An 11301-nucleotide genomic window follows, 5' to 3' on the forward strand; every position below is an offset into this window, starting at 1 on the left:
GAGCAGCCCGGCCTGGTGTCCCCAGCGCAGCAGCTCGTGTCCCCCGCGGCACACCCGCAGTACCCAGCCCTGCAGTCTGCTCCCATCCCGCTGGCAGCGCCTCCGCAGCTCTCGGCATCTTCCACCCAGATTCAACAGCTGCCCTTGCAGTCGGTGCAGTCGTTACAAGTGCAGCCTGAAATTCTGTCCCAGGGGCAGGTCTTGGTTCAGAACACTTTGGTTTCCGAGGAGGAACTGCCTGCTGCAGAAGCTTTGGTCCAGCTGCCGTTTCAGACTCTCCCACCGCCGCAGACGGTCGCAGTAAACCTTCAGGTGCAGCCGTCGGTTCCCATTGAAACTCCAGTGGTAAGTGGTGACATTGCATCCCTTGTTCTTTTTCCTGGGCTTCTTCAGAGCTGGGAGTATGGCCCCTTGGCTCCAGAGGGAGTTAAGCAGGTGCTAGGCAGAGGACAAGAAACCAGTTGATTACAATAGACATTTTTCTTCTGATTAATTTTTTTGGCTTTTTTGTAATGGATCATTAGTCAAAAATATCAACCAGTGTCATGAAAGTGCAACTCTAGCGCTAATCTAAAAATCTTATTTCTGAGTGAAATGGTGGTATATTTAAAGCTCAGAAGTAAGTAAATCTATCTTAACGTGTTAAAATTAATTTTGGTAACTATACCATATGGACTGTAACCTTTTGCTTCTTGATTGTAATACAAATTCACTCATTGCAAATTTTGAGCAAGAGAGTCATCTCCATACTAGATGTGAAGGTGTAGAGCAGATTAATAAGATAATATCTGGATAATTAATTTTATATTAACATTGAAAATATCCTCATCATAAAAGAATAGGGGAATTTTTGATACTGTCTTGGTAATCCTCATCACTGCCATTTTATTTGATTCAGGGTTAAGCTCAGACGTCAGCAGCTTCTAACTGAAGATTTTGGCTTCAATCACTGAACTAAAATCATGTGCAGGGAAATGAAATGATATGCAGATAAAGCTGACATTTAAGATGGCATTGCTGGGCCTTAGTGGTAATTTGCTAATGAGATTAACTTGAGCAAAAGAATCAAGGGCTCTTGTTGGGTTTTGGGGGCTATTAACAGGTTAAGGAAGGAGGTGTGCTGTTTGTTTTTAATTTATATTAAGAGGGTAATAATAATCTGATATTTCATGTCAAAATTGAGTAAAAGAGTAGAAATCAGGTTTGCTTTTGATCGGGTGATATTTTGCATTTCAATCTGCTAAACTGTCAGTAATTCATGTAAATTTACTTAAAAGGTTTTAAAGAAAATACCTTAAAATCTCTTACAACCACTTATGGTTGATAGTCTTGGTGTTCTCTTCCAAAATACTCAGTTGATTACGCTGCTGTGTAAGACAGAGAAAAATTTGCAGACTTGTTATTATGCTATAAAACTTGCATTTTGCAGATGTTTTTCAATAGCTACAAATGTAAATACAGTAAACGTACAGAGAAGATCTTGAAAAAGTGAAGTTCTCTGGTCTGTTTGATAGGAGAACTTGTGCCTCTTTATATTTCGCCATTTGTAACAAAATAATTCTGCTCTCATAGACATTGTGATGTCCTCAGAGTTCATTGTTTGGTGTGTGTTTGGAAACTAGTATGTTATTAGAAGATTAGCATATTTTAACTGGCAATTTATTTTAAAAAACTGTATTTATGCAACTCTTTTAAGGTATTAAGGTAGAATGGAAATCTCTCTAAAGCAATAGTTTGTTGGATGCAGATTTACCAAGTGGAAAATGTGTGTGAAGAAGAGATGCCCGAGGACTCAGATTGTGTCCACATGGCTAGAACACCTACACCACCCACCTTGTCTCCACCAGCCATAACCTTGGGGAATGGAGAGGCTCTTCATTCAGAGGATCCCTTGTCAGGTGAGGACAAATGTCAGACTAAGGTAGCTTTTGACTTATGGATTTGTGATTTGTGTAAGTAATTAATGGCCAATGATGCTTATAGTTAGTAGGTACTGAGTAAAGGAAGAGGTTTAAATGAGTGTGTGTGTTTCTGGCATAGTCTGTGAAGATACACTTGTTTTGAAAGTAAAAGGGTGTGTGTTTCTGGCATAGTCTGAAGATACACTTGTTTTGAAAGTAAAATCTATAAACCACAGGGAAGAGCCTGTGTTAGGGGATGTGGGGGCAGAGATGGGTCTGTTTATAACCCCTTCTATCCAGAATTCTGAGCCAGTGTTTGGACACAACAAAGCATGTCATGTTTTTATCATTTATCTTTTTCAGAGCACGGGGGACTACCTTCAGTGACATCATCAGTCAGTGCCTCAGTAATTAAATCTCCATCTGATCCCTCACATGCCTCTATTCCACCACCACCTCTTTTGCTCCCAGCAGCAACAACAAGGAGCAACAGCACATCAATACCTAATAGCATTCCTAGCCTAGAAAACAAACCTCCACAGGCTATTGTTAAACCCCAGATCCTCACCCATGTCATCGAAGGCTTTGTGATCCAGGAGGGGTTGGAGCCATTCCCTGTAAGTGTAAAAGTTGCTATGAGTTTTTTACTGCTAATTTTTGAAAAAAAACCCTGTTTGTAAGGATGTTACTTTTGACTAGCAGGTATTTAGATCTTGAATTATTTTTCAGATGTTGGGTTTGATCTTTTTTCCACTGATTGGTGAGTTGAGTAGTAGGTTATGTCCAGAGAGATAAGTGCAGAGAGTGATTTTAGTCTGCCATTTGGAATAACTGTTTTACGTTTGTCTGTCTCCTAGGTCCCTCAATTTAAGTGATACCTTAATTTAAACCTCAGAGCTGAGTCTGTGTTAAAATTCTAACATGTTCCAATTAGTTGTTTAAAGCACTGTCAAGCTCCTTGCTGGGCTAGCTGTGATTAGTGCTGTGTCTGGTAGGAATTACTGTTGAAAACTTTAAATCCACATGTGGACAATTTAAAATCTGCCTTATTAAATAGTTTAATATGTGTCTCATTTCCCTATTCCATCATTTCTGTGGATATGGTGTGTTTCTTGCTTTGTTAAATGTAATTGCAAACTCTGCAGAGCAGGAGTGAGTCTTTATTTGTGTGAGGAATGGTATGTAGAGCTTTGGCACTACCTTATAGTGATTCGTTGACAGAGTAGAAACTGTGATCACCTTCAGTTACAACTCCAAAGCCACAAATACTGTTTTTAGCTATTCACTGCTCAGTTCATCACCGTTGCTTTGCTTTTGTTGCAACAGGTCAGTCGTTCATCCTTGTTGGTGGAACAGCCTGCAGAGAAGAGTTTGCTAGTGGAGGGTCAGATCATGAGTGTTGTGTGTGTTGAGTCAGACTTGCAGAACACAAAACACGCCGACAATTCATCAGACACAGAGATAGAGGATATGATTGCAGAAGGTTTGTAGTTTTTGTTTCGATACCCATTTTTTTCCCTGCAGTTCTGTATGTGTTACAGAATCCCATCCTGTCTGTACTTCTGGAATTTTTCTCCAGTCTTTACTCTGTCTCTAATAGAAACTTTTTTCAATGGGTTTTACTAGCTACACTCCATAACAGCAGTTGCTGTAGGTGCACACAAATGTCAGGGCACTATGCACTTGTCCTGCTTAGAATACAGTGATCTCCAGCACAGCTCCTGACCTAAATTGAGTTCCCCATGCAGTATCCAACCCAGTTATCATCATGGACTTGTTAGAACTCAGCAGTCAACTGTTTTGAGTGTGTAACACCACTATTACTGTTCAAACCAGCTCAGCAGAGTTACACTAAGTTTTTACACACAAAATGAGACCTGTAAATCTCTTGGCTAATGACTGTGCTTAGTAAATTGCTATTAAATAAACTTCCTTGATCAAAAGTACTGCTTTTATTTAATACCTTTTTCCCCCCAATATATTTCAAACAAAAAACCTTTTTGCCCTGTGGTGTATCTTCTAGAATATTTGAAGCTTCGTTTGCAAGTTAGTTTGGCCTTAATTTGCTTCACTAGATGCTAATTCATTTTTCTCTTTGGTGTTGACACTGCTGTTTCTCAGATTTCAAACAGCTTGTCTGTTGTATGGAATTGCTCAAACATTCATGGGTTTGGTTTTAATTATTATTCCTGACAGCTGGTGTTAGGTTTATGTACAAAATTTGTAGCTACTCATTAGATGAGCTAGTGGGAAACATCCAACATTGAGACACATCCACATATGCACAAGTTGAGCAAAGATTTTTTGATGGTATGATTGTGTGTGTGGTAGAAACACCCTTCAGATACCCTTTTTGGTATTTCCAGCTCTTTGCTGTGCTAGAGCTTTTTGTTCCCTTGTCAGTGCAGTAGTGTTAGCAAGCAGTTTGGTGAGTTGCTGTTGCTATTACAGACTTTTACAAAGGCATAGTAAAAATCTTTCAATTCACCTCGGGTCCCTGTGTTTGCATCAGAGCTTAGCAAAGAGTTCAGAACAAAAAGCTAGTTTGCAATTTTTGCCATTATGTAAAATTAGAAATATGAACACAGAAGGTGAATAGCAAAAGGCAAAGAATATGAAACAGTGACTGAGGTAAATTAGCAATGTGGGAGAAATGTGTGTTTAGTCCTCTGACTTTGTGAGCTGTGTGTTTTGTCTGTGGTTGCGGCCACGTGACCTGAAGTTCTTTCACTTAACCTGAATGACCACAAAATGTTACATCTCAGTTTGTGGCAGTTTCTCTGATTTATTCTTTACCATGTGTTTCACATGGAGATAAGGTGGTGTTTTTTCATGCCACACAGCTCCAGTTGGTTTGCAGATATGGTGGTGTTACTCTAAACCATGTCCCATCCATGTTCCACCCATGTGATTCTCCTCCAGCAGAAAGCACAGACACTGAGCACATGAGGTGTGTGCTGCCTTGTTGCCTTGCACTGCCTTCACTGGGGCTTTGCTACTATTTTTTCCACTGATGCTTCTCTCAGCTTGTGTTTGAGTTCTTCACAGGGAGCAGGAAAAGTGGTATGTCATCTCACCAATAGCAGAAAAACGTTCTCTAACAGTAGGCTGCAGTCAGAAGATGCTTTAGTCCTCCTCTTCCTTATATGCAGCTTATCTTTTTCATAGATTCAAGGTTTTCCTTGCTTTCCCAGGTCCCTTTGGTTGTAGCAGTTGCTTATTCAAAGAAAGTATTTTAAAAGGTTAATGCATTGTGTTATTACAGGGGAGCTTGAATTTAGAGGGTGGAATTCCTGGTTCCTTAATGAACTCTTTATAAAGCAATTCATGAAGACTGTAACCCTTTTTAATTGTTTGCTCTGTCTGAGGGCACATTTGCCCCTGAATTGCTTGAAACTTAACAAAAAACTGATTAAATTCATTGAATAATTTAATTGAAGGTTCAGTAAGGTTCAGTTTGCTCAAGATCTTTTTCGGTAGAGAATGAAATCTATGACTTGCTTAGCTTTGCATAATTTTCTGTTAATCAAAGTACTTAATTAAATGTGTTAGATGTTTGAAGATCTTTTGAGGTGAGAAGTGGGAACATAATTCTATGTCATTGAAACTGACTTCTTTATGCCTCACTCCTTTATTTAGAGGGACTGGATGAAATGGAAAATGATCTTCTGAAGTGTGAATTTTGTGGAAAAATGGGATATCCCAATAAGTTTCTGCGGTCGAAAAGATTCTGCTCCACATCCTGTGCCAAAAGGTAACTGTCTAGTTATTGTTTTTAGCTGGTTAACAGATTAACCTCTCTTGGATAAGAGAGAAAGAAATCACAGCCAACATGTCAGTGTAGAATCTTCCATCATTATAGCTGGAAAACTGATGTTTAATCCCAGATGTTTTAGAAATGGGGAATAGTTTCCCATTTCTTGTCACCACTTGGTTCTTTTATTGCATCAGTGTGCCTGGAGATGACTTTTCTCTTACACCTGCTGCATTCCCTTTTTCCATAGTGGGAATATATTAGATTTGGTACTTGTTGGGTCACCACCAGTGAAATAATCTTAAAAGGAGATTTGGCCCTGTAATCTGAACACGGGATTCTGGCCTCCATCCTCCTTTGGGTTTCAGCTAGGTAGAGAAAATGGAACCAAAAGTGTGACTTCAGGTTTTTCGTGGATATGCCAGACAAGCAGGGATGGACTATGGGATAAAGTGCAAAGGTATTCCTAGCACTGATGTTTTTAAGAGTGGGAAGGACAGACATCTTCCAGGGATGATAGAGATGTACTTGATCCTGCATCCAGGTGAGGGTTATGAGCACATGGCCTCTGAGATCCCTTTCTCTTGTATTTCTGTGATAGCTGTTCCACTTACGCAGCATTTCTACCACACTGCAATTTTATGGTTACTTGACTTGAATTCAGTCCAAACAAAACCAACCTACTAGTGCATTATTGAATATATCTTACTTCTTTAGGCACAGCCTTAGTTGCACTAAGAAATTTGGGCTGTTTACATCAGACAAGACCAGTCGTTGGAATCGGAAGTCAGATAGCCAAAGTCTTGGGCGACGCGGGCGTCGGCCGAGCGGCCCCGAGGGGGCGTCACGGGAGCATTTTCTTAGACAGGTCTGTGCAATATTTGCTTCAAACTATGGCACTGCTTCGGGGATTGCAAATAAAGCCTAATACAGGAGTGTATCTGTACTGCGTTTTCCAGCTTCCAATTACTTATCCATCTGCAGAAGAAGACTTGGCTTCTCACGATGACGCAGTTCCGACGGCCATGACCACCCGACTGCGGAGGCAGAGCGAGAGGGAGAGGGAACGGGAGCTTAGGGAGCTGAGGATGAGGAAGATGCCCGAGAGCATCGACTTGCTGCCAGTGGTGCAGACTGACCCCTCAGTATGGACCGTCGATGAAGTTTGGGCCTTTATCCATTCCTTGCCTGGTATGTAACGTGCAATAACGTGTTCTGGTTTGTTAACAGTAAAGGTCTTCGCCTTTTCAGCATTGTTGTGGCGAGGAGGTGGTGTGGTGTCAGCACTAGTTGGTTGGTGATAGAGACTGGAATGTGATTTGTTTCCTCTTGCTTGTTCCTTCAGCACAAATCTCATGTTGATAGAACTAGTCCCACTTCTGCTGTTGCATCCCAGCTGATGGAGATTACAGCTGTTCCTTCCTTCAGTCTGACTTCTCTCAAGAGGTCAGTAGAGAGATCAGACACACTTCCTCCCTCTTACGCTTTCTTCTCTTCTCTCCTCACTTGCTGCTTATTCAGTAGAAAAAGTAAGAGCAGTGTTATTTCCCTTGATACAACCGAAAAGTTTGAAAGACCTGTCCTGATACAAGTCATTAAAAATGAATAGAGAAGTTTGTTCTATAAAGTTAAACTTTATTTTGCACAGCTTTGCTCAGAGAACTTCTGCCTAGAGTCTCTGCATACTGGTAGGAATTGTTTGTTCCCAGAAATAATCTAATAACCTGTGAGGAATATATCTTCACTGCTAAGTCATACACATTACAGATAATCTTTTATGGTAGGTCAGGCAAAGAATTGAGTAAGAGATGTCTTAAATCAGCAGAAGTCATCCTTGAAGTACCTTTCTCCTGATGTTTGTTTCAATTAACTTACATTATCTACTCTGGGAACCTGCAGTGATGTCTCTAAAGACAAGCAAAGCTCCTTAGGTTTAACACATGCTCGTTCGTGTTTCTGTACTTGAGCTCTGTTGCTGGAATGTTGTTATGTCACTGCTGTTTTCAGTTGCTGTTCTTACAGATTTGAGGCTCTAGTTAACAGCTGATCTGAGGCTCTGGAAAATAAATGGTAGTTTCTGTCCTAGAAAACTTGAGGTACCACAAAACACAATTCACTTGCAAGTATGAAACCCAAAATATCGTTGTTAAAATGTGGTTTCTGTTTTGAACTCATTACTTTAGAATATTTCACGAGCTGCTGGATCTGTGGGGTTTTTTTGCTATTCTGTCAACAAGGTGATCTTTGATTTTAAACAGACTTTCTATTTCTCTGTATTTACTGAAAATTTACTATAATTACTTGTTCCCATCCGCATAAAGGCCTAGTTTCTCAAATACTTGTTTTGAAAGTTCATTAGGCACTTAAAATTACATTCCAAACACCAGGGACATCTGCTTTGATTTACAGCTTTCTGCATAGTCTGTAGCCAAGATCTAACTGTGGACTCACATGTCCTTGTCAGGTTTTTCCTGAGTTCCTCTGGAGCCTTTTGGAGGAGTGAAGATTGTAGGACACTTCTGCTGTTCCTCATTTCTTCTGGGAGAAGAGACAGCAAAGTTTTAAAGCCAAGCAGAATTGTTCTCCTTTCTTTCTTCTGCTGATAAATGGTCTTTTACTCTCTTCCCATCCTTTCTGTTTTTGGCCAAGTTATTGCACAACAAGCAATGAAAAAGTGCTTAAGAATACCCAGATGTGCTGGGATGAGGGAATGGAAATACATTCAACTTCCATCTTCTGCTTTTCCAAAGTGACTTTGATAAAAAGTATTTTAGAAGTTGCATGGAAATTCTTCATGTCCTGCTTAAAGAAAAAAGCCTGCAACAATATCCAGTTATCTCAACAACACCCAATTACCTATTTTAATAGGACCACTTTTGTTCCTAAATGTAGGAGCTTCTCTGGATCTCCCATATTCCTTGGATGATGTGCTGTGGTCTGACAGTCACAACGTTTAGGTCTCCAGTCAGACACACACTGATGCCTTTCACAGAAATACTTGATACTTGACTTACTGATGTTTTGTTTGTTGTCAACACATGAATAAAAACCCCTTTCTGATGATGTTACAGCTAATTGTTGCCTGAGGTCTGTTTAACAAATCATCCAGAAAATTGTCATGCTTTATTCTTTGTGGAAAGCTAACCTCTTCCAGCCTTGAATGGTACAACCTTTACACAGTAATAATCCACATGCATTAAGGTCTGGATGTCAATAATTCCTTCCACATTTCCTTTCCATTTGTCTCTTACACATTTGTAAATCCATCAGGAAATTAGACTATCTGTTCTTTATAGAATGTAAATCTAAGCACACAAGAGGACATGAAATGAGTTGCTCTCATCTGGGGTGGAAGATGAGTTCTTCACGGTAATTTCATGTCTCTGTAATAGTGGACTTTTAAAATGAGAAAATATAAAAATGCCCAAAAACTAGGCTTAGCTGAGGAATAATTGAAAACAGGAATTTTTGTGGAGCACAAATTCAAGTGAGTCTGACAGGCTGTGAGACAGATGGGGAGACCACTGGATTGAGAGCACAAATACATGAACCCCGTGAAAAACATGGCTGTGGGGAAAGAGGCTTCAAATAAACAACTGACAGTGAGTGTTGTCATTCACATTGTTAAAAGACATTTGTCCATCTAACAGAGCTGCCACAGAGCCAGACATGACCAACTGTTTCTGCTTAACACAAGTCCAGAGCATTTTTGGGTCTTGGTGACACCTTTTGTTTCCTCAGTGTTCTTCAGTGGAAAGGAACCCTCAGTTACTTAGGACAGTACAAGCCATTGAGAGTCCTCTTTTTTTATGTTGTAAGGCTCAGTAACCTGAGATCATGTTATTTCATGTTCAGAATCAGAGTTTAGCATGAGGGAAAAAAAATCCAACTAGTTAAAGGTTGCACTTGTGAAATGAGCTACTGCTGTCTATAGATGATAAATGCCTTCGTGAGGTGGTTATGCTTAAGCCATAAATCAAGGTTTTGTTTCCTTAACCCAGTGGTGGTAACACACAGGTGGACTTCATGCCTTTGGAAGGTGTAGCTGTGTGGATGTTCCCCTTGAGTTGCACATAGCAATGGAATGTAGTATCTTTTACAGCAGTAGATAATAGTATCTTTTTATTGCTGGAAAGAACCCACTTGAATCATGCTCCTGATTGCTATTTCAGTGCTGTTTTCCCCTGTCTCTTCCAATTGTGAGAGGTTGTTCCCTTTTAATGAAATGAAAAAATCTGCCTTTGCTAGGACTTGGAATTCCCAATGAGTAATTCTCCAATAATTACAGTGTAATTAGAGGCTGTAGTAAAAATTACTTGGAGATTATCTCAGAAGTTCCCATCATCATATTGAAGTCTTGCATATACTTTAGGTTCTGCAAGCTGAAGGGATGAGCACTGGAAAATGTGTAGCTGAAGAGCTCTAGTATGGACAGAATCATTGGGTCTAAGAATGCATTTGTAACCCAATAATTGTGTTTCTTGTTGCCTTTTAGGTTGTCAAGATATTGCAGACGAATTCAGAGCACAAGAAATTGATGGACAAGCTCTCCTCCTGTTGAAGGAGGATCACCTTATGAGTGCAATGAATATTAAGCTTGGACCTGCATTGAAAATCTGTGCACGTATCAATTCCTTGAAAGAGTCCTAGGAGGTGAACATGAAGGTTTAAACAACAGTTTCTCAGTGACAGAACCGACAGTAATATGTCAACACCTTCACTGTGGCAGGAGTGTTACTGTGATGTTTTGTTACATGGGGTTTTCCCCACCTAAAGACTTTGAAATGTTCCTTTGATTATACCAGGTAGTCCTCTAGTTTCCAACAACTAATAGGTTCATGGTAAAGCCTGAGGTAATACTTTGAGTTGAAGATTTGTCATGGGAAAACATGAAGTGAAATATGCTGTGATAGGTTAAATATTCCCCAACATGTAATTCATCTTATGAGTTTAAGATTAACACCCCAGCCCCCACCCCAGTCTAGACACCATTTAAATTGTGTTGCTGTGTTCTGAAAGGATTTTTCCCACATGCAGCAGTGTTGGGACTGAACTAACAGAAGTGTCCACAGGCCCTGTGGAAGCACTAGTATCAGTAAAATGCTATGCATTTAGTTGTGCTCTCTGAGTTTCTTTTAGTCTTGAGCAAATTGTAAGGGGTAGGTTGGCAGCTGGTTTTCCTTGTGTAGGCTTACCCTCATCTCTGCCAATATAGTATTTTCTTGGAGTCTGTAAAATACTATAAACCATGTAGATGTCTCATCAGAATCCTCTTGATCAGGCTACTGACACTCCTGCCAGAGGGAACTGAAGCACATGTTACTTTACTCTTTGAATGCTGCTATGCACTAAGGGGGCATTAAGTGTTAGGTTTGTAGTTTCACATGCTGCTAGTTAGACTAGACCAGCAGTTCTCAAATTGGGGGTCAGAGTGGATCCTGAGGAGGGGTGTGAGCACTCAGGCTTCAGCTTTCCAAATGCCTGGCTGAAAACTGCAGCCAGGACCAGCTCATGCTGAGACAAGTTACTTTAGAAACTGGAGGTAGAGAAGGGACATCATAGCTCAGATGCCCTTTTGCTTGATACCTCTTCTAACTTGTCTTTCCCTGTAGTGCATTCCCACTGCCTCACTGGAAGCTTCCAAGC

The 11301-nt window shown here is 40.3% G+C and overlaps 1 protein-coding gene across 1 annotated transcript; it reads left to right on the top strand.

Moving 5' to 3' along the window:
- Positions 1-6: 6 nt before the first annotated feature.
- On the top strand, positions 7-10305 carry PHC3 (polyhomeotic homolog 3 (Drosophila); the record flags this gene model as incomplete). Its single annotated transcript, XM_009069910.1, has 8 exons — positions 7-345; positions 1748-1898; positions 2265-2518; positions 3228-3384; positions 5541-5655; positions 6373-6523; positions 6615-6846; positions 10151-10305. Coding segments are annotated over 8 exons (1554 nt in total), but the record flags the coding sequence as incomplete, so codon positions are not given.
- Positions 10306-11301: the final 996 nt, after the last annotated feature.

The sequence above is a fragment of the Acanthisitta chloris genome, unplaced genomic scaffold, assembly GCF_000695815.1.
Source record: "Acanthisitta chloris isolate BGI_N310 unplaced genomic scaffold, ASM69581v1 scaffold45882, whole genome shotgun sequence".
Taxonomy (NCBI): domain Eukaryota; kingdom Metazoa; phylum Chordata; class Aves; order Passeriformes; family Acanthisittidae; genus Acanthisitta; species Acanthisitta chloris.